Consider the following 24,717-nt stretch of genomic DNA (forward strand, 5'->3'; position numbering starts at 1 on the left):
ATCTCTGTCAGCTGAGAGGAGAATAGCGTCCAGGAGAGAGTGAGAACAAGAGAGAGAAAAAAGAACAACTCCACTGAGAGACCATCTGTCTTTAACACGCTCTCACTTCCCTCCTGACGTTCCACAACATGCAGGACCTCTCCCCCCACAAAGATCTTCTATCCCTCCCTCTTTTGCTTATGCGTATTAGCTGAACGCTCTCTTTCCTCTGTGTTTTGGCACGCTAGCAACAATATGCAAGTCCTGAAACCAAAGAATGTACATTTCGGAATATTAAGGTATAGTACATCTCAGGTCTTAATTGGTACCACTCACCTCATTAACTTACTATTCAAGACACAGGTTTATAGTCTTTATGAAGCAGTGACATTTACAAAGGTCAACTTTCTTTGCGTCTGGTCTTGAGTGAAACCGCAGTGTTTGTGCACTTTCAATAAGAACTAATTCTGCTCAGTGCAGTGATGCCCCCTTTTACAAGCCAGCAGCTTTATTTTCTTCAGAAAACTTCACTCACCCATTTCCTTTTAGAGCACTAATCAATAATAATAATAATAATTCTTAAGCAACATTTTTGCCTTGTTTTCATGTAAAAATATCTAAATATCATTAAAAAGAATAATTTACTAGAGAAGCCAAAGATGATAAGAATAATAATTTGTAAGAAAGGACTTTAATTTTTTTTGATTTCTTACTTTCTTGGCAAATAGTTTGTATTTATTAAAGCATAAATCTAATTAAATATACTGAGGTTTGAGGTTTCAAGGCTGTTTAGACATTTGACAGGAAAACAAGTCAGAATACATAAGAAAATTATTTTTTGTGGGTGTGTCAGCTAAACAATCTTTTACTAAAGCCTAAAGGCTGTTTAGATATTTGACAGAAAAATACGTCAGAATACATAACAAAATGATTTTGTGTGTGTGTGTGTGTGCTAAACAATCTTTTACTAAAGCCTCTTTCCTGGAGTAACACACAATGATATTTTTTCATAAGCTTTTGTAATAGGAAAAAATAGCAAAATCACCTGATTTAGTGGGCTGTTCCTCGGTTTCCCAGGTGTAATGATGCGAGGTGTCAAAGCTTCTGTAGAGAAACACTGAATCTTTCAGATCTTCCTACTCATCCTGTCTCTCAAGACCCTCCCCTTCCCACCCACTCCACCAGCTTCACCTCGCTCTCTCTCCCTCTCTCACTTTCTAATAATCCCATCCATGTAATTATTCTTTGATGTAAACAGAATGGCATTTGTAGCTGTAAATGATAGCCAACAGTCAGCAGAAAGCATAAACAAAACAGGAACCATAACATGAACCACAAAAACCACAAAACAAGATTGATCCACTTGGATCATAAACATCAAATGGCACAAAGGTTAATATAATAAAAGAAAATATGGAATAAAAAAAACTAATAATTTTCAGATTTCACAAATATACATTGTAATTTTTTATTTTTTGAAAATGTATCACGACAAATGAAACCGATGAATAAAATAAGAATGTGCGTTAATTTTGTTAAATTGTGCGTGCATTTCAAAAACAAAGTATTTCATGGGTGCACTGCTTCAGGAAGCAATGATTTGAATGCCTAAATTTAGTTGCTGAACATAAGGAAGGAATGCCAACGATGAGGTCAATGATACCAGGAAAAAGCTAAGAAGTTAGCATTACCTTTCATCTCAATGGCAGTTTATCAGCGGGCACAGGACAACTTGGAAGTAGCCTACATGATTTAAAACGTGTCATCTTTGCTCATGGGAGCACAGAACTTTTTGAGCTAATTATATGAACTGTAAATGACATCTGACTGTGCTCACAAACCCTTCACTAGTGGTTGTGACGTAAAAGGCTGCCTAGAGGGAAAGATATTAGTCCATTTTAGGCATTTAAAGTCCAAAGTACACTTCGGACATTCGCATTCAGCGACTGTCTATGTGACGTAATTTTTCTGTCATCAGGAGGGTCCGTGTACAGCCCAATTTTAGTGTCTGCGTGGATGGTGCGCATACAACAGTGCCAGTGGGTAGTAACTGATTACATGTAATCTGGATTATGTAATCAGATTTCAAATATTTAGTCCTTAATAATTAGATTATATAACATTTTAAAAATGGATTACAGTTACTTTTTTATGGATTACATGATGACTACATATAGGCTATTATTCACACAATGGTATATTCACAATTAGTTGATTCTGCCCAATTCTTCTTTTTATCTTCTTTTAACTCCCCTGCCGTTCTTTCATTAACCCCAGTTTGGGAAATCCTGGCATAAAGTAATTCTTAATGCATTTCATGTTGTTGACAAAGAATTGAAAATATTTTCTCTCTCTTTGTTTTTTTAACGTACGGTACACAATAATACCATTCATATCTAAGTGATAAACATGTAAGGTCAAAAGTAATCTAAGGGTACGTTTACATGACAATGATGTACTAAAAACAGAAAGGTTTTTCCTTTGTGTTTTTCGTGTACAGAGGACAATGTTGTCAAAATGATACCGTTCACATGGACTTGCGAAAACGGTTAAAAACGATGCATGCCAGGACAATGGATGGCGATGTCACTTTGTAAAGAAAAACTAGGTGCATGACGTCACCGTTTTTTACAAATTCACGTTTTTGTAGTTTACACAGAGACAATAATGGTGTTGTTTTCAAAAACTTGCGCTGTGAAACCTGTTTTCAAAAGTTCGCATTTTCAGGCTCCCAGAACACTATTTTCGTGAAAATAAAAAAAAATTCGGTCAAAATGCACAGGCCTAACAAGTTTTCAGTTTTAGTTTAAAAAGGTCTCGTGTAAATGGCCCCTAAAAATTGTCAGAATACATTACCTAAAATGAGTAATTTAGATTACGTTACTAACTACAATTTTCGTTGTATAATTTGTAATCAGTAACAGGTACAATTTGCAAGTAATCTTACCCAGCACCGAACAGCGCATGTGCAAGCGCTTGAAAACAACGGTCACTTGACGAACAGCCAAACACGTCTTTCTGCGCTCACAGCCAAAAATATCTACTATTCTAGAAGTAAATATTAGAGATTTATATGTTGCCAATTTTGAATAGCTGTCAAATGGAGAAAGATGCACTGGATCTCCGTTCCCCTAAAAATATGAGTTATAAGCTATATGAGCTATAATAGACTAGTTTTTTTATAAGAGAAAATGAAAAACTAAACAGTTCCCATCTTCACCCAAATCCGAGAGGTAAATGCTTGAGGAAAATATGAAATGCTCATATTTTCTTGAGGATGGTGACCCTGCTGTTCAGCTCTGGTTTGTAGAGGCCAAAGCCCAAACAGACGGGCTGGGTGAAGCTAGTGCTGAAATTGTGCAAGGGGAGCAGGGTGGAAGCCGATCCTACTTCTGAAAAGGTGATGGAGCCAGAATTATAGTCCAGAGCCACAGCCAAATGGTTGCCTGACATTTTTACGGAGAGTTGGGTTTTCTTTCGGTTATGCCAGGTAGCAAGTTTCCTGTCATGCTGCTGTGTCAGGCTCCAGGATATCTGAGAAACATAACAGCAAATCAACTAACATTGACATTAGATGCTTATAAACAAGTTTAATGTGTATATAATTTGAATTAAGATACATTTTCAGAGAAAAAAATATCACGATGAATCAAAAAAATCTAAAAGTTACATTTTGAAAAATATTAGATAGCTAATAATAATTATTAAAATGTCATGATCATAAATAATGGGATTACAAAATCGCACACAGTTATTATGAATGAACATAAATTCATTTATATTTTAAGAAGGAGATCATCATGGAGATCTTCATATTTGGGGGTCTGTGGCATCAAAAAGTTAAAACCCCTGTGTTAGGGTCCTAATACACAATCTACCTTATTGCAGCCAAAGGCCGTGCCCTCTTTTGCTTTTCTCCCAATGCTGTGATAAGTCACTGCTATATCCCAGAAACCCTCCACCTCCAGCTCCCAATAATGAGTTCCTGAAGAAACAATCTGACAGGAGACCACCTGAGACCAGTGGTCGAAGCGGTCAGGATGCTCAGGGACAGTCAAACGTTTTTTTACCCTCATCACTGAGTGTAGGTCTTCAGAGATATTTAGGAGTGGATGGGCGGAGTTTTTGTCCAAGGTTAATGGGCTGCTTACTAAATAACAAAGAGAAACAGGCATTAGAAATGTAGCCACTAGATGGCACTATTGAACAAGGCAAATTAAGCAATAATGCTAGTGTAAACTGTTACAACACTAAAAATATTGATCATGCTTAGGTTTGCTGGAATTAAATTACTTAAAAAATCTAAATGTCCATGGGGCATCATGATCTTGTATGAATGATAATACGCACATAGATCTCTCTTGAGCTCAATTAGGCAGCGCAGGGTCTCAGCTATGAATTCTCTGTATTTATTTTCCACATTCTCTAAGACACGTTTCTTATCCATGCTGGGTTGAGGCGGTGTGAACAGAGGGGAGTTGAGATCTGCCATCATCCTGCAAGAAAGAAGAAAGTGACTAATACAGTAAAACGTTTACCCCCGGTTTCACAGACAGATTAAAATGCATGTTTGAGCTGTTTTAAAAGAAAGCAACTTGCACTGACATATCTTAAAATATGCCAGTGCCATTGTTTTGTCTCAAGATGCACACCAGTAATGTTTTTTCTAAGGCATGTTTATAAAAGCTACTTAAATGTCCTAATTGAACAAAGGCCTAATCCTGGCTTAATCTAAACTCTGTTTGTGAATCCAGGCCACACTTGCTCTATTTTATTAAAATTCAAAACTAACATACAACTGCATTCACAAATCACAAGATATTTCACGACACACTAAAACAATCACAGTTTATCTAAAGACTCACTCTGAATCCTCTGCCTGGTATGCCTGTGAAAAAGTAGGAGCATATGAACAATTGCAAAAGTATCTCTCATTTTAGTCTCTTTTATTCTGAATGACATCTGTAAAGACCCTTTGTAGAGTAAGTGATATATGATGCCATAACTAAGCCTGTGGTTACATTAAAAATGTTAATAAGGCAATAAACTAATTAACTTATCTGTAACAAAGTTTTATAAACAGCCTTACAATGCTCTTATAGCATATAATTCTGTCGTTCTTTATGTCATCTAATTTTTGATGGCTATGTAATGCCATTCTCAGGGGCATTTATTGACCATAAAATAATTATCAAAAATAGCTCTATAATTAAATAAAATCTGTAACCTGTAACCTTAAAATCTTACATGTATTATTGTATTCATTATTTTAATGTAAAGGAAGTAAAAAATAAAGTTTTAAAATGCATACATTTCATTAGACTTTGATGTGTCTTTATTCGAATAGAATGATGATAATACAAACATTAAAAAATAATTATATTGTTCTCATGGTAAAGGAGGTTTTATGCGCATTTAATATGGAACCATGTAAACATCAAATAGGTGGAAAACATTTAAATGGAGAGGACACTTTGGCTCCTTACTTTAGTTGTCCTCTACACATTATCACTGCATCACCTTTATTATGAAGTATGTCCTCATACCCAGATTAACAGGAAGGGGTCTCTCTCGTCCAGCAGGGAACCGAGGAAGCGGTGGATGCTCTCAGTTTGGTTTAGATCTTCTTTCACCCTGCTGCAGTCTTGCTGCACCCTGTCTATGGCCTGCTGTCTCTCCTGCTCAGTGATGTTTATTACAGCCGACACTAGTCGTCCCACATGAGTCTGCAGGGCGGAGCCCATCTGTAACACCTGAGAGACATCACTCACTGAGGAGTCCTCCTAAAATAAACATACATAATGCATGCATTCAGCTATGAAATCCTGACCTATAATCATTATACTTCAGGTTAATTTCTTTATTTGAAATGAGACACCAAAGATGCTTGAACTTACAATGATGGTGCGACAAGCATTTTGATGTTCTTGAAGCATAATTTCACCTTGCTTTACTTTCGCTTCTGCTTTCTCGAACAGGCTCTGTAATTTGACCTAAAAAATATTACAGAAGGGCTTTTTTTTTTTATTTGAACCCTGGTTAACAGACTCCTTCATTGTCTTTTATCATGTTTCACAATGTTCAAAATTTGGGTTATACCTTGGATTATACAATCCTAGGTATTCAGGTTATGTTTCACCAGTGGTGGAACAAGTGTTTTATACATGGAGTGGCCGTGGGTAATTTAGGGGGTCCACAGACCATGACAGAAAATTAGTGCATAACTCAAACCTGGCATCAAAAAAGAATAAATTAATCATACTATTGCTGATTACTTGGACTTCACAATCATGCAACAGCCACTAGCTCCATAAGACTGTAAGTGCATATAAGTGTGCCACTTGGGAGAGGGCCCTATTCTCCCCCTATTATGGCGGCCCTTTTTATGATTGGTTTGTAGCTAGACAATTGTTTCATATACTTTTAACACTGCGAGAAGGAGTGGTGTGACTTCTGTGTGACTGGCCCTTACCCTTGGGGTTGGAAACACCATTTTATAAACATCCCACCTCTCCCAGAAGTTCCGGGAGTCTCCTGCATTTAAGCTGCATCAAAAGTCAGAGGGTGCATCCTTCAAAGGCCGCATTCCAAGGCCGATGGCGTCACCGTGGTTTGGACGAAGGCTATCCCAATTCAAAGGCTCCTTCAAATACTGCCTCTAAATGCGTCCTTCGTCCAAGGCAATGAAGGATACAACAGATGGATCCTTCTACCCAAGAATTCAATGTGCGCTAGTGACGACAGGATTTTTTTGAGAGAAATTGCCAAATTACACTTTTAAACGTACGTACTGGGTCTCAGCTTACTCAAATATCTAATGATAAATGTAAAAATAAAAATCTTTAAGCCATTTAAATGTTGACATATCTTACTAAGATGCAATTATACAGTAGTTTATACTCTTTATTATGTACAGAAATGGACCATGGGGAACATATTTAGACAGTTTGTGAACCCTGTTTTGTTTGCAGATAGTTTAATATAATTTTCCAAAAAGTCCAGTACAAACATTACTGCCACTTATTAATGACAGCTGTCACAGTCAGGCGACAGGAACAATCGTCCGTAGGCTAGATGTCCCATTTAACAACGCTCGGTCTGAACTTTCACGGCCTTTGAAAGATGCAGCCTCTGAATTGGGACACAGCTGATAGCGGCTCATTGAAGCCTGCAAATTATTCACAATATCCCAGAAATTGAGTGAGTGAGAAACCCTGTTTCCTTATGGCAAGCCGTTTTAACTTTTATTCATTTCCAGGATATGAATTCTTGATATCAACAATTCAATTTTTGATATCAACAATTACATTTTTGATATCAACAATTACATTTTTGATAGCAACAATATAATTATTGATATCAACAATTTAATTCTTGATATCAACAATTAGATTCTTGATATCTGTAATTGTATTTTCACTAGTGAAATGTCACCATAGGCTGCCATTCAAAATTAATTGTTGATATCAACAATTGATTTCTTACTAGTAGAAATATAATTTTTCATATCAATAATTACATTGTTACTAGTAAGAATGTGAATTCCTGATATCAATAATTCAATTGTCACTAGTTGAAATGTCTATTCTTGATATCAACAATTTAATTGCTACTATAGTAAAAACTTTCATTTTTGATATCTGAAAATGTATTTCTGATATCAATATTATTTCAGATATCTAAAATGGCTTTCTTACTAGTAACAATCACATTCATGATATCAGAAATGAACATAGTCACTAGTGAAAATGGAATTATTGATATCAAAAATGAACATTGTTACTAGTAGCAATTCAATTGTTGATATCAAGAATAAAGGTTTTTACTAGTAAGAATTGTATTTCTGATATGTGAAATTGGAATTGCAACTAGTAAGAAATCAATTATTGATATCAACAATTGATTTTGAATGGCAGCCTATGGTGACATTTCACTAGTGAAAATACAATTACAGATATCAAGAATTATAGTTTTTACTAGTTGAAATACAATTCTTGATATTTAGAATGAGCATTTTAATTAGTAAAAATGTAATTGTTGATATCAAGAATTAGCATTGTTACTAGTGGAAATGTAATTTCTGATATCAAAATTGCCATTGTTACTAGTATAAATCTAATTCCTGATATCAATAACTATAATTTTAACTAGTTAAAATTGAATTGTTGATATCAAGAATTCATATCTTGTAAATGAATAAAAGTTAAAACGGCTTGCCATAGTTTCCTCCTATTAAGATGAGTTTTCGGTGATCCGATCACAAGTGCTCAGCAAGACACATTACCGTTTACACCTGGCTAAAATACGTTTCAAATACGTCTCCTGTGACCGCTTGCTTTCTGATGGTCGAGACCCTCTTATTTTGTGACACTCTAGCCTACATCACTTTTACTTTCAGCAAACAAACAAACAAACCCGTGTCACACAGCTTATACAAAAGTATATAATATAATATAATATAATATAATATAATAATGTAGTATTATTCTTTTTATTTGAGTATAGGGGATATGTCCTGGAAATGGCTTTTTGCAGGGTGGGATGTCTGAATTTTACGAAGACAATAAACCGGTGTAAAGAAGAGTAAACAGTCCCAGGACATTATTAAAAATCCTACAACAGGACTTTCTCTTGAAAAGCAATAGATCTAATAACTTACTTTGTATTCCTCCTCCACTTTTCTCACCCCTTTGACCTGGTGTTGAGCATGCCGTCCTTCCAGAATACAGTCTTGGCAGATATACTCCCTATCATCCATGCAGTAATACCGGAATACCTCCTGATGGGTGGGGCACCTGCGGCGGGTTATGTCCATCAATGGCTCCACCAACAGGTGAGTGCTGTAAGCTGGCCGTTGCAGATGTGGCTGCAGATGCTGCTCACACAGAGAGACCTCACATCGCAGGCAGGTCTTCACAGCTGCTTGAACCTCGTCACCCTCGTCTTCCGGACAACAGTCACACACAACCAGCCCCTGCTCCTCCAGGCATTGTGGGCATACAAATCTTCGCTTGCCACTCTGGCTCCAGGCCTCTTGCGCACAGGCCGGGCAAAAGCTGTGGCCGCAGGGAAAGGGTTGAGCTCGACCAAACAGGTCACGACACATGGGGCACGTGTGCTCTTCCTCCATGGAGCCCATTGCAGCTGTAAATTTGTGAACAATTAATTTTAATAATAACTTAATTATAATAATTTACTAATTTTAATAATGTCCACTTAAGTAGAAGCAAGGAAATGATTGGTGACTCATAAGAAGTCAAATCATGCCACACGGATTTATACAGACCCATTTGGCACAAACTAATTACCGTAGCTTACTATTTAGTTAATCTGCCTCCTAATCAACTATTTTTAGAAAGCTGTTCTATTTGATTACCAGATAAATGAGGTAATCTTCTATGAATTTCTATTAAAGTCATTAAGATATTACATAAAAGTTTTTTTTGTCTAAGTTCATATGCTGAGACAACGTTAAGTCACTCTTTAGGTTTATTCCTCCAAAAAGTGTTAACACTGGCACTATCAGAACAATGCAGATTGTTGAGAGTCCCAACGATTGATGAGATTTGTTTGAAGATCAATGGAAGTGTTAGAAACCGTTTGAAATCGGTGATTCATTTTGAAATTCAATAGACTTACCCTTTGTGTCCTGCAGCCTTTTGTGAAAGCAGGATGATTTCATACAGAAGCACAGCCAAAATGTGCATGTAAAAGTGTGCGAATGGGGCAGCTGGCTTATCCTGCAGTGTCTTCTTAACCAGACTGACTGACCTCTCAACACAGAGAACAGCTAATCCATCACATGACCTGTTCTTTACAGAAGCAATATGAGGGATTTGTGGGGATAAGAAATTAAAACAAATAAATGTCACCTGGTGACTGTTTAATCAACACTGATATCTGTAGAATAAATCAAGATATACTATAATAAAGTATTCTCTTATAAGTTAGCTGTTATACACAACACAAGTTACTGAAGACACAAAACAAGCAATACATTAAAGTGCTAACAGTGAATTAATGTGTAGATTGGAAGCTCTACATGTGACAGTTATGTCAGAATGCATTTTTTGATCAAAGTCTCTGTATTATAACAGAACAGCATGTACATTTGTTGACCTACAGTACCTACTCATTAAAAGTTATTATATAAACAATGGTAAATATACAGATAGCCAGTAGTTAATAGCATACAGCAAGTGTCAAAATGATTTATGACCCTATGATTGACAGGTGGGCGTGTCTATCCTTTGATCTTCCCCCGCCCCTTCCGGTTCCTCCCCTTCCTGTCCCGCCCCTTGTCCCGCCCCTTCCGGTTCCTCCCCTTCCTGTTACCTTTGACCTAGTTCCGCCCCTTCCTGTTACAGCTTCTGTCAAAATGATGGATGGTTACCTTTGACCTAGTTCCGCCCCTTGCGGTTACAGCTCCTGTCAAAATGATGGATGTGTGACAGTTAGTTTGATTGTTTGATCAAGAAAAGGGAGGTATTGGCCTTGTTAACATAAGCTTTGATGTTACAGTTACAAAGTGATGTGACAGTTAGTTTGAGATGTGATTGTTTGAAGTTGGTGTTTTGGTCACCGCATCCCTGAGCTTTATCAAGGGGAGCTGTGAAAGTGATAAGAAAAAAATGTACAACTATTCACTGGACCAAGCATTATGTTCATTTAAATAAAATGGTGAAAGTTTATCTGTTCTGTAAAAAAGAATATAAAATAAAATCTCACACAAAAAGTTGAAATAAATGTACAACTATTCACTGAACCAAGCATTTCAGTTTAAATAAAATGGAGCCACAAAAATAAAAAATTTACAACTATTCACTGAACCAAGCATTTCAGTTTAAATAAAATGGTGAAAGTTTATCTGTTCTTTAAAAGAATATAAAATAAAACCTCACACAAAAAGTTTAAATAAAATGGAGTCACAAAAATATTCCAAACAGTTAAAAATGTATTAGAGAGTTGAAGAAAAAAACATACAGCTTATGTAAAACCTCACACAAAAAGTTTAAATAAAATGGAGTCACAAAAATATTCCAAACAGTTAAAAATGTATTAGAGAGTTGAAGAAAAAACATACAGCTTATGTAAAACCTCACACAAAAAGTTTAAATAAAATGGAGCCACAAAAGTATTGCAAACAATCCAATGTATGAATGATCTGACTCTGTCTCAAAAACATAGGGAGCACGCGCGTCTATGTGTGTGTGTGTGTGTGTGTGTGTCAAAGAAGGAATTTCCCCCCCTCCGCATTGCTGAGGACCTTGAAAGTTTATCTCACACAGAAGTTGAAAAAGCATTATGTTCATTTAAATGAAATGATTATAAAATTTACATTTAGTCATTCACAAATATTTGACACTGACTCAAGTTGAAAAACCATGCTGTTCAATTAAAAGTATATAAATTAAACAAAAATAAAAATCATCTTACTGTTTCACCGTGGTTGAAAAAACCCCACAAGTGTTTCCCCTGAAGTCTTTTCTCTCTGTCACACCAGCCTGTGGCTGGCCTGGTATCTGTTTTTGTGACACGTTCCTGAGCCCATTGAAAAGCATTGTGTTCCTTTAAAAGTGTATAAATTAAAATATATCATATATAAAATAAATAGTTTACTAATTTAACTAAAGTTGAAAATCATGCCGTTCATTAAAAAATCTTACTAAATTAATGAAGTTGAAAAGCATTCTGTTCATTTAAAATAAATATTTTACAAATTTACTGTAGCAATTATGTTAGATTTAGATAAAAATAAAATCATCTTACATTTTCACCAGGGTTGAAGAAAAAAAATCACACAGGTAGTGCCTGCCAGCATGGACAGTGTGCGTGACAAATAAGTGATATCATCGCTGTTTTCGAACCACCGGTAATAAATTACTTTTAATTCATAAGACTTATTTTCAGGAGTGACAGTTATCAAAAGGTCTGCCTAAATGCTGGGAATGTGAATTGGCCTTGAACCTGAACAGTTCCATTCATAGAGTACTGAAAGAATATAGTGGACACACAGCTCCGCCGTTTTCCCATAGTTTTCCACAGGCTCTTACTGTAAAAGGCTATAAAATAGCCAAGACACATGGTCGTGTGCCATACCCCATGTCTGGACCAAAAACTTTTGCACCCTCTCTTCTATGACCACCTCATCAAAAATGCAAAACAGTGAGTACTTTCTCTATAATTAATTTATGCTACGGTGCTGTTTATCTGTAATATGCAATGATGTTTAATCTGAAAAATTGTTTATACATAAGGAAAAGACGGTATAATTCATTAGTGGTGATACAGATATTAAAATGTATCTACTATATTCATTTATCAAAGTGGTTTAAAAATATGGAGCATTGTATTATGATATTGATGTGATACAGATATTAACATGTATCTACTATATTAATTTATCAAAGTATGATTTTTTTTTTAAAAATATGGAGCATTGTATTATGATATCGATGTGATACAGATATTAACACGTATCTACTATATTAATTTATCAAAGTATGATTTTTTTAAATATTGAGCATTGTATTATGATTATGTATTATGTTTTTTTTTTTAAACCATATTACAAAAGTATCAGTTTAACACGACTGTTTTACAGCAATGTTTATCCATATCACAAAAGTATCAGTTTAACATGACTGTTTTACAGCAATGTTTATTTTGCATTATGCTATGTTGTTTTAACTGTTGTATTTTTTATCCGATGTAACTAAAATCTGCAGCATTGTTTATTTAAGCTGCGGGGTTTCCATAAAGGACCTTAAAATAAATGTTTTGGATTTATTCAGTTTTAAATCTTATTTAGAGATTATTTTAGTCAGACATGCTTATATGTGAATAGGCCTATTTAATTCCTCTTCAGTTACTTACTTCTTAAATTTTGCTAGGTTACTTTTTAATTCTTCTTTTACTCTGTCTTTGATTTTAACTTTTAGCAATTTGCATGATAAAATTGTTTAAAATGTAAGCTATAAATATGAATGGCACAATGTGATAACCAAAATATATAAAAGTCAAGTCAAAGCTATTTATATAGGCTAGCACTTTTCATTGCCATTTAAAATAACATGGTCTTTCCTTTTCTCTCTAGAGACAGCAAACACTGCAGGACAATCAGGCACCCAAGTAACATGTTAGTATGGTTTATATTTTATTTTTAATGAGAAAACATTATAGAGTGCAACAGGCGGTATCTGGGAGTAAAAACATTTACTTTCTCCATACGGAAATTAATTTAAAAGACGGACCTACTGTGAGCTAAGAGGTTGTTAATACATGGTATTTGCTTCTGATCAAGCCTTCAGCTTATTTGTAATTAATCATGTTTTACAGTTGAACTCCAGGTGAATACTACATTACCCATGAGCCATGATGCTGTAGTGAAAATTATGTCAAACATAGTTTTAAAAAAAAAAAAAGCAACACACTCCAAAATAGCTCTGCCCCCTCCCATGAAGCACTGCGAATGACATAATCTCCCTACCCTCTCAAAATACTGAAATGTTTGTATAAGCTATATATGCGTATTTATATATAAATATATATATTTTTTAAAATCACTATGGGAAATAAGAATGAAAAAGGGGTGGGGGAGGCACTGTTGCACTCTATGTATAATGAACAATTGACAGATGAACTGACAGATATTTTATGTAAACAGGCAAAATCTCTGCATCTGATGGTGGCCATGTGTTTTCACCGATCATAACTGGTTTAACTCTTGACTCCTTTGAGATCAACATGACTTCTGCCAAATCAAATGTACCGGCACATTGTAAGTGTAATAAAACAGTTTCGCCTATGTATTAAATTAATCTTAATTAACCAGTCCGAGTTAACTATTTGGGACCAATTTTAAGGAAGGTTACATTCTGGTCTAACAGTGTCATGTACAAATTTGCAATACAGAATTGTTTTGTGTTTTTGGTACTATTGGATCGAGTTTTGTAGAATTTATTTTATGTGCTGTCCTGCTCCTGGATTATTCAGACTCAGAATTGTAACTATTACTATAGCCTTTATCAGCCATTTATTTTACTGCAGACTTATCAACCTTATTTATTTACTGCAGATTTTATCAAAGCAACTAATTAACTCAATTCATGGCAGCAATAATTAAAGAAGAAAAAAAAAATGACAGATGAACTGACAGATATTTTATGTAAACAGGCAAAATCTCTACATCTGATGATGGCCATGTGTTTTCGCCGATCATAACTGGTTCAAGCTCCTTTGAGATCAATATGACTTCTGCCAAATCAAATGTGCCAGCAAATTGTAAGTGTAATACACGAGAAACTATTAAAACAGTTTTTTTTGCGTATGTAATGTATAAAATTAATCTTAATTAAGCAGTCCGAGTTAACTATTTGGGACTAATTTTAAGGAAAGTTACATTCTGATCTAACAGCATCATGTACAAATTTGAAATATTTTTGATTGGATCGAGTTTTGTAGAATAAACCCAGATTAATTTATTTTATGCGGTGTCATGCTCCTGGATTATTCAGACTCAGAATTGTAACTATAGCCTTTTATTTTACGGCACTTATTTATTTTACTACAGATTTGATCAAAGCCAAATACTGTCCAAAAGGGACGACTGGGAAAGAAGAGAAACAGGTCAATACAAGGTTAGATTCAATCTTTATATTCTTTCCCATTTTGCCTTCATTTTCCTTTTCCTGTTTTAATTTTTCAATTTTTATATTCTCAGATCATCAAGGGTTTCTGAAAGCAAACACCAGTCAGTTGGTCGAAAAAATGAAGAACATTGATTCAATCATTGACAATCTTGATTGCTCAATGAATCAGTTACAAATGTGCGAGCGAATCCGACATGAAGACGAGGGAACCGCTGGACTATGTGAATTGTGAAAGCATTTTCAACGGCCTGGTCAACGCTTTGTTCAAGCATGAAGAATCTCTCATGAAGAAACTGCAATAACCACTGTTGTAGCCTATTGTTTGGCATTATGTACTTAAATAGTTTTTTTTAAATAAAATGTTTTTAATAATTGATTGGTGATGGAGTTTTAATTTTTGTATTTAGAACCAAGTATATTGCACAAGTAAGAAGAAACCAAACTGGCCATATAATGATATATTGCACATAATAAACAATGGCAAAATTTGTATTCCTTAAAAAACAGGCAATGTTTGAGAACCCTAATATTGGTGTAATCTCTGCGAGGTCTCAACCACAAACGCAAAACTTTGTGGTGGGTGATACGGGCATAGCTTTACTAAAGGAAAATATTATGGAAGTAATTTTCAAACTATATTTTATTTATTTATATTATGGTTTTCATGTTGATTTAAAGTTTTTGTTATTAACTAATACCTTTATTTTTTACATCCAGCACAAAATTTTGTTCAAAAATCGTTCTCTGACCCCAAATAATCAGATAATGTTGTGTTCACAATCTATAATTAGATATTCTCCTGCTTAGTATGTGTGTAAATAGTTGTGCTTAAATATTTGGATGTATTTTTACAAGCCAACATATTTTGTCACACTGTAGCGATTTTTATATAACATATTTTGTCACACACTTGTAAAGACTATGGCCTACCTTTAAAACATAATCTTTATACAGGAATCACCCGTGTCCAAAACATCCATGTAAGATTCAAAAGACCAAATCACTAAGAAGACAGGGGATGAAAAGCACCGTTTATAATAAATACACAAAGTATTAATGCAAAAAGTAAGTGTATGCTGTTTCACACTTAAACTATTACAACAGAATCACATCTGACTATGCAGATAAAATTGCACAAAAGTAAATTCTAGTGATCAACTTGCTAAAGAGTCAATACAACAGGAGCCATTTAAAGCAAATACGAAAAGCCACTTGTGATCAGTTTTGTATGTTTGTAATTGACATTTTATATAGTCAATTAGGCCGTTTACATCTTGCTTCTTTTTGTTTTTGTACAGTTTGCAAAAACTATAGGCTCCGAGCGTGGTCAAACATATAGGAATTTATGAAAAACATGAACAGATATTTCTACATGAGATATTTCTTTTAGAACATCTTTCAGCTATGTCTACGAAACATCGACATGAAAGATGAGTATTGCTGTTTTTCTGTTACCTATAAAACTATTATACTTCAAACTCGTCTAGCTATTGCCCATTTCACAGCACAGTCATAGATACACAGTTATTTTATGCATGTGGCTAAACAACGGTTAAGCTAATGAATTACCGGCTATATTTTTACGTGAATGGCGGGATGATTCATTTTTTAATCCGTCTACACCGATACTTTGACACAAGAGTTTTAGGTCTGATCCAGAAAACAGACGGTAAGCAGTAAGTTATGAAAACATGTGATAAGCAGTTTTGGCCTCATCATCAAAAAGTTTTAACATAGCGCAAGTTTCAATTGTTTGATAAACTATCTAACGATTATACCTAATTATCAACAGTTATATGTGAAACAAGCTCAGTCACATTAGAGTTGGATTCTTGTTTATATTGTACATTGTTATTGAACCGCATGTTTAACAGTGCTAGTGTTCTTAAATTGTTTACCGCAGTTTCATTTCGAACAACACTATCGGAACACTTATCGTATCGCCGGGTGTGTTTTGTATGGTGTCTTCCCTACACTTTCACCCCATGGATATCTGTTTCCTACAGTTAGCTGTAGTGAACTCTAGGTCTTCTCTTTGTTCATATACGACAGTATGCATATGAATCGGCTTGATTTAATAAAATGATGGTTTAAACCACATAATTTTATTATACCATTTTTAAATAGCGCTTAAATGTACATTTTATATTTTAACTCTTTATGCAAATATAGAATAGAATAGGCCTACCGCACAAGGATCTCTGAAATATTTTTTTCGTGTAAAACATCTATGTAGATCTATCTATGTTTTTAAAAATACAAAGAAATCTTTCTACCAGCGACCCTCAAAACACAGTGCATCCGTGTACGATGATTGATCAGAAAATTTCTTTTGTCACTTTTTCTGAATAATCTCACCAAGTGCTTGATAACTATTGAAGTTATTAAACAACCCTGAATTCGGTTACTCAATAATGCGATATTGATATCACGTTTTAATGTCAACTCAATGCGCTAAAGGTCTATAACTGAACTTTAACATCTTAATAGTTGGTAAAAGTTCACTTAAAGTCTGCGCAAAATAAAATACATCCTAGCTACTTTCTAAACGCTTTTTACGGAACTTGTCGGGAAGATTCACCCATCCATATGTTTTGAACTTTTAATGTTTAATCAACATTTTGTTGGAAAACATATGGTGGATTTACTCAACTTTTTATGTCAACAGGTTCTACAGGGTAATGTTGCATTTAATTTACATTGTTTATTTCAGTAAACTTCAGTTTATTACATGAGATTAATTCAATGCCATTTAGTTGAATCAGGTTAACATTCTTAATTTAGTCCAAAACTATTAAGTTCAAATAATCCAATTGTTTCGTTTATTTAGGGATTGTGTTCAACAACCTTTACAAATATATCTAATAAGATAACCTTTTACAAAATCTTTACTCGGTAAAGACTCTTATTGGTTTTGTCGCATCCAATGCATCCCCAAAGTAGTTGTTTTTATAATGATTAAAACCGCTTTAATTATTATTATCATGGTCTACACTTTATGGTAAAACACTAACATATCAGAAACTCTTTTAAATATAAACATTAACAAATCAACGATTTTTTATCTTGCTGAAAAACGCATTAACAACTTATTATTTCAAATTGTACTCCCCTATACAGCATGATGGGAAGGGGAAATCCATAGGATCTCTGAAATATTTAATCTCTTAAATATTCTCATCTAGTATTTATTCATTAAATTATTAATGTGCAAGAATCAAGACTTATAATACAATTTTATTATAAAATTGTGAAACTCCAAAGCTCCGACACGGTCGGAAAGAATGATGAGTTAAGTGGCACAATCTTTTATTTTAAAAGTATTGTTCTTTACAAAATTATGATAGACCGGCATTACGTATACATAAAGTAGACAATAACTCCATTTATTTGTGATCCAGCCAGAATAGAAAGTTTCTGCACGCTACCATGTTTTGGTCTAGGGTATAGCTAACAAGGCCTTCAACTATTTCGCCAAGATCTGTTTTGGCATTTTTTGACAACAGTGACACACAGAGATCTGTTACAAACGTACACATACAGAGTAGTTCGTCGACTTCGAATTCCTCACGAGATTCAAGCATTACATCCAGAACTTCTCTGAGGATTACGCCGATCGGTTCTTTGCCGTTTAAAAACATGGGCGTCACATCTGTCCAGGATCCCACCAAGCCTCTTATGACATCCATTTCTTTTTTGAGATTTTTCACACGTTTGGTATCCCTCGCACAATCGTTATTCTCATCACACGCAGCCTCGATGATCCTGTGCATCAAGCTAACCATCGGGCCTCTAAAATGATCTTTAAACATAGAGTCTACCGTATCTCTTAAACGACAGCCATTCCCCGTGGCGCACTCACACGCCAGATGATACTTGTGTCCCGCATCGCCAGAACTCGACGGGGAGTCGCTCTCCATCAGCTTTTGCGTCGCCATTTCTGAAGTTTTCAGATTTTTCGGTCCCCTATTCGATGGTGAAAGATTCTGTTAGTTCCAGAAATCTCTTGAGCGAGTCCTTGCAGCACAATCATCCAGGCCTTGTGCGTTAACGCTTGGAAGTTTGTGTTTTTGGGTCTGAAGCGTGAGTCGAAGAAGCGTAGTTTGCGTCAGGCTCAGACAAACAGGAACTTCTGATCAATTCCTTCGACTTTTGATCGATGAGATGTTGCAGTAGAGATGTAGCACAGCGTTTTTACGATTTTGAATCCATTTGAAGCAACCGTCTGTAACGTCGAAACCAGGTTTAGCAGCGTTACCACCACACACACACAAACAGTTAGGAGAAACCGGCTTGTATGCGATAACTGAGGCTGGGCTCTGTGTAGAGTTTATCAGGACAACTGATAGTGCTCAGCCCGCCCCGTAGGAGGAGTTGTATAGGGGTGTCATCGTCATGACGTCGTAAACCGCTACGTAGGATTAAAGCCACATTGAATCAGAAGTAAAGTCATGGAGAAGTTATGCATATACTGCCAGAGAGAATTCAGCCGAAAATTATTTTACGATACTGTTCAGTTTATTTAAAAAATACTTTTCATTTAACACCGTTGTATTAGCTTTCTCATTCAAAGTCATGTTGAAAGAACCTGTTTCAGTTAAGTAAACCAAAAAATTACTTAAGTAAATGAAGTTAAATCATTACAATACTTTTCAAACATTTTACTTTATCCATTTGAGTCGAGATTACACAAATGAGTTTAATTAAAATAGCTATATAGAAAACTAGGAACAGTACAATTTGAAATAAAAAGTTGTTAATGCGTTTTTCAGCAAGATAAAAAATCGTTGATTTGTTAATGTTTATATTTAAAAGAGTTTCTGATATGTTAGTGTTTTACCATAAAGTGTAGACCATGATAATAATAATTAAAGCGGTTTTAATCATTATAAAAACAACTACTTTGGGGATGCATTGGATGCGACAAAACCAATAAGAGTCTTTACCGAGTAAAGATTTTGTAAAAGGTTATCTTATTAGATATATTTGTAAAGGTTGTTGAACACAATCCCTAAATAAACGAAACAATTGGATTATTTGAATTTAATAGTTTTGGACTAAATTAAGAATGTTAACCTGATTCAACTAAATGGCATTGAATTAATCTCATGTAATAAACTGAAGTTTACTGAAATAAACAATGTAAATGAAATGCAACATTACCCTGTAGAACCTGTTGACATAAAAAGTTGAGTAAATCCACCATATGTTTTCCAACAAAATGTTGATTAAACATTAAAAGTTCAAAACATATGGATGGGTGAATCTTCCCGACAAGTTCCGTAAAAAGCGTTTAGAAAGTAGCTAGGATGTATTTTATTTTGCGCAGACTTTAAGTGAACTTTTACCAACTATTAAGATGTTAAAGTTCAGTTATAGACCTTTAGCGCATTGAGTTGACATTAAAACGTGATATCAATATCGCATTATTGAGTAACCGAATTCAGGGTTGTTTAATAACTTCAATAGTTATCAAGCACTTGGTGAGATTATTCAGAAAAAGTGACAAAAGAAATTTTCTGATCAATCATCGTACACGGATGCACTGTGTTTTGAGGGTCGCTGGTAGAAAGATTTCTTTGTATTTTTAAAAACATAGATAGATCTACATAGATGTTTTACACGAAAAAAATATTTCAGAGATCCTTGTGCGGTAGGCCTATTCTATTCTATATTTGCATAAAGAGTTAAAATATAAAATGTACATTTAAGCGCTATTTAAAAATGGTATAATAAAATTATGTGGTTTAAACCATCATTTTATTAAATCAAGCCGATTCATATGCATACTGTCGTATATGAACAAAGAGAAGACCTAGAGTTCACTACAGCTAACTGTAGGAAACAGATATCCATGGGGTGAAAGTGTAGGGAAGACACCATACAAAACACACCCGGCGATACGATAAGTGTTCCGATAGTGTTGTTCGAAATGAAACTGCGGTAAACAATTTAAGAACACTAGCACTGTTAAACATGCGGTTCAATAACAATGTACAATATAAACAAGAATCCAACTCTAATGTGACTGAGCTTGTTTCACATATAACTGTTGATAATTAGGTATAATCGTTAGATAGTTTATCAAACAATTGAAACTTGCGCTATGTTAAAACTTTTTGATGATGAGGCCAAAACTGCTTATCACATGTTTTCATAACTTACTGCTTACCGTCTGTTTTCTGGATCAGACCTGAAACTCTTGTGTCAAAGTATCGGTGTAGACGGATTAAAAAATGAATCATCCCGCCATTCACGTAAAAATATAGCCGGTAATTCATTAGCTTAACCGTTGTTTAGCCACATGCATAAAATAACTGTGTATCTATGACTGTGCTGTGAAATGGGCAATAGCTAGACGAGTTTGAAGTATAATAGTTTTATAGGTAACAGAAAAACAGCAATACTCATCTTTCATGTCGATGTTTCGTAGACATAGCTGAAAGATGTTCTAAAAGAAATATCTCATGTAGAAATATCTGTTCATGTTTTTCATAAATTCCTATATGTTTGACCACGCTCGGAGCCTATAGTTTTTGCAAACTGTACAAAAACAAAAAGAAGCAAGATGTAAACGGCCTAATTGACTATATAAAATGTCAATTACAAACATACAAAACTGATCACAAGTGGCTTTTCGTATTTGCTTTAAATGGCTCCTGTTGTATTGACTCTTTAGCAAGTTGATCACTAGAATTTACTTTTGTGCAATTTTATCTGCATAGTCAGATGTGATTCTGTTGTAATAGTTTAAGTGTGAAACAGCATACACTTACTTTTTGCATTAATACTTTGTGTATTTATTATAAACGGTGCTTTTCATCCCCTGTCTTCTTAGTGATTTGGTCTTTTGAATCTTACATGGATGTTTTGGACACGGGTGATTCCTGTATAAAGATTATGTTTTAAAGGTAGGCCATAGTCTTTACAAGTGTGTGACAAAATATGTTATATAAAAATCGCTACAGTGTGACAAAATATGTTGGCTTGTAAAAATACATCCAAATATTTAAGCACAACTATTTACACACATACTAAGCAGGAGAATATCTAATTATAGATTGTGAACACAACATTATCTGATTATTTGGGGTCAGAGAACGATTTTTGAACAAAATTTTGTGCTGGATGTAAAAAATAAAGGTATTAGTTAATAACAAAAACTTTAAATCAACATGAAAACCATAATATAAATAAATAAAATATAGTTTGAAAATTACTTCCATAATATTTTCCTTTAGTAAAGCTATGCCCGTATCACCCACCACAAAGTTTTGCGTTTGTGGTTGAGACCTCGCAGAGATTACACCAATATTAGGGTTCTCAAACATTGCCTGTTTTTTAAGGAATACAAATTTTGCCATTGTTTATTATGTGCAATATATCATTATATGGCCAGTTTGGTTTCTTCTTACTTGTGCAATATACTTGGTTCTAAATACAAAAATTAAAACTCCATCACCAATCAATTATTAAAAACATTTTATTTAAAAAAAACTATTTAAGTACATAATGCCAAACAATAGGCTACAACAGTGGTTATTGCAGTTTCTTCATGAGAGATTCTTCATGCTTGAACAAAGCGTTGACCAGGCCGTTGAAAATGCTTTCACAATTCACATAGTCCAGCGGTTCCCTCGTCTTCATGTCGGATTCGCTCGCACATTTGTAACTGATTCATTGAGCAATCAAGATTGTCAATGATTGAATCAATGTTCTTCATTTTTTCGACCAACTGACTGGTGTTTGCTTTCAGAAACCCTTGATGATCTGAGAATATAAAAATTGAAAAATTAAAACAGGAAAAGGAAAATGAAGGCAAAATGGGAAAGAATATAAAGATTGAATCTAACCTTGTATTGACCTGTTTCTCTTCTTTCCCAGTCGTCCCTTTTGGACAGTATTTGGCTTTGATCAAATCTGTAGTAAAATAAATAAGTGCCGTAAAATAAAAGGCTATAGTTACAATTCTGAGTCTGAATAATCCAGGAGCATGACACCGCATAAAATAAATTAATCTGGGTTTATTCTACAAAACTCGATCCAATCAAAAATATTTCAAATTTGTACATGATGCTGTTAGATCAGAATGTAACTTTCCTTAAAATTAGTCCCAAATAGTTAACTCGGACTGCTTAATTAAGATTAATTTTATACATTACATACGCAAAAAAAACTGTTTTAATAGTTTCTCGTGTATTACACTTACAATTTGCTGGCACATTTGATTTGGCAGAAGTCATATTGATCTCAAAGGAGCTTGAACCAGTTATGATCGGCGAAAACACATGGCCATCATCAGATGTAGAGATTTTGCCTGTTTACATAAAATATCTGTCAGTTCATCTGTCATTTTTTTTTTCTTCTTTAATTATTGCTGCCATGAATTGAGTTAATTAGTTGCTTTGATAAAATCTGCAGTAAATAAATAAGGTTGATAAGTCTGCAGTAAAATAAATGGCTGATAAAGGCTATAGTAATAGTTACAATTCTGAGTCTGAATAATCCAGGAGCAGGACAGCACATAAAATAAATTCTACAAAACTCGATCCAATAGTACCAAAAACACAAAACAATTCTGTATTGCAAATTTGTACATGACACTGTTAGACCAGAATGTAACCTTCCTTAAAATTGGTCCCAAATAGTTAACTCGGACTGGTTAATTAAGATTAATTTAATACATAGGCGAAACTGTTTTATTACACTTACAATGTGCCGGTACATTTGATTTGGCAGAAGTCATGTTGATCTCAAAGGAGTCAAGAGTTAAACCAGTTATGATCGGTGAAAACACATGGCCACCATCAGATGCAGAGATTTTGCCTGTTTACATAAAATATCTGTCAGTTCATCTGTCAATTGTTCATTATACATAGAGTGCAACAGTGCCTCCCCCACCCCTTTTTCATTCTTATTTCCCATAGTGATTTTAAAAAATATATATATTTATATATAAATACGCATATATAGCTTATACAAACATTTCAGTATTTTGAGAGGGTAGGGAGATTATGTCATTCGCAGTGCTTCATGGGAGGGGGCAGAGCTATTTTGGAGTGTGTTGCTTTTTTTTTTTTTAAAACTATGTTTGACATAATTTTCACTACAGCATCATGGCTCATGGGTAATGTAGTATTCACCTGGAGTTCAACTGTAAAACATGATTAATTACAAATAAGCTGAAGGCTTGATCAGAAGCAAATACCATGTATTAACAACCTCTTAGCTCACAGTAGGTCCGTCTTTTAAATTAATTTCCGTATGGAGAAAGTAAATGTTTTTACTCCCAGATACCGCCTGTTGCACTCTATAATGTTTTCTCATTAAAAATAAAATATAAACCATACTAACATGTTACTTGGGTGCCTGATTGTCCTGCAGTGTTTGCTGTCTCTAGAGAGAAAAGGAAAGACCATGTTATTTTAAATGGCAATGAAAAGTGCTAGCCTATATAAATAGCTTTGACTTGACTTTTATATATTTTGGTTATCACATTGTGCCATTCATATTTATAGCTTACATTTTAAACAATTTTATCATGCAAATTGCTAAAAGTTAAAATCAAAGACAGAGTAAAAGAAGAATTAAAAAGTAACCTAGCAAAATTTAAGAAGTAAGTAACTGAAGAGGAATTAAATAGGCCTATTCACATATAAGCATGTCTGACTAAAATAATCTCTAAATAAGATTTAAAACTGAATAAATCCAAAACATTTATTTTAAGGTCCTTTATGGAAACCCCGCAGCTTAAATAAACAATGCTGCAGATTTTAGTTACATCGGATAAAAAATACAACAGTTAAAACAACATAGCATAATGCAAAATAAACATTGCTGTAAAACAGTCATGTTAAACTGATACTTTTGTGATATGGATAAACATTGCTGTAAAACAGTCGTGTTAAACTGATACTTTTGTAATATGGTTTAAAAAAAAAAACATAATACATAATCATAATACAATGCTCAATATTTAAAAAAATCATACTTTGATAAATTAATATAGTAGATACGTGTTAATATCTGTATCACATCGATATCATAATACAATGCTCCATATTTTTAAAAAAAAAATCATACTTTG

At 34.3% G+C, this 24,717-nt stretch overlaps 1 protein-coding gene across 1 annotated transcript; it reads right to left on the reverse strand.

Moving 5' to 3' along the window:
* Positions 1-1,367: 1,367 nt before the first annotated feature.
* trim110 (tripartite motif containing 110) lies at positions 1,368-9,639 on the reverse strand. The gene is made up of 8 exons (XM_077232658.1): positions 9,619-9,639; positions 8,639-9,123; positions 5,877-5,972; positions 5,526-5,762; positions 4,845-4,867; positions 4,330-4,475; positions 3,858-4,129; positions 1,368-3,513 (listed from the first exon to the last, which is right to left on the reverse strand). The coding sequence occupies exons 2-8, from the start codon at positions 9,116-9,118 to the stop codon at positions 3,241-3,243; spliced, it is 1,527 nt and encodes a 508-aa protein (XP_077088773.1). The 5' UTR covers positions 9,119-9,123; positions 9,619-9,639; the 3' UTR covers positions 1,368-3,240.
* Positions 9,640-24,717: the final 15,078 nt, after the last annotated feature.

Source organism: Siphateles boraxobius, unplaced genomic scaffold (genome assembly GCF_051911475.1).
Source record: "Siphateles boraxobius isolate OS27281-9 unplaced genomic scaffold, OSU_SipBor_1 1, whole genome shotgun sequence".
Taxonomy (NCBI): domain Eukaryota; kingdom Metazoa; phylum Chordata; class Actinopteri; order Cypriniformes; family Leuciscidae; genus Siphateles; species Siphateles boraxobius.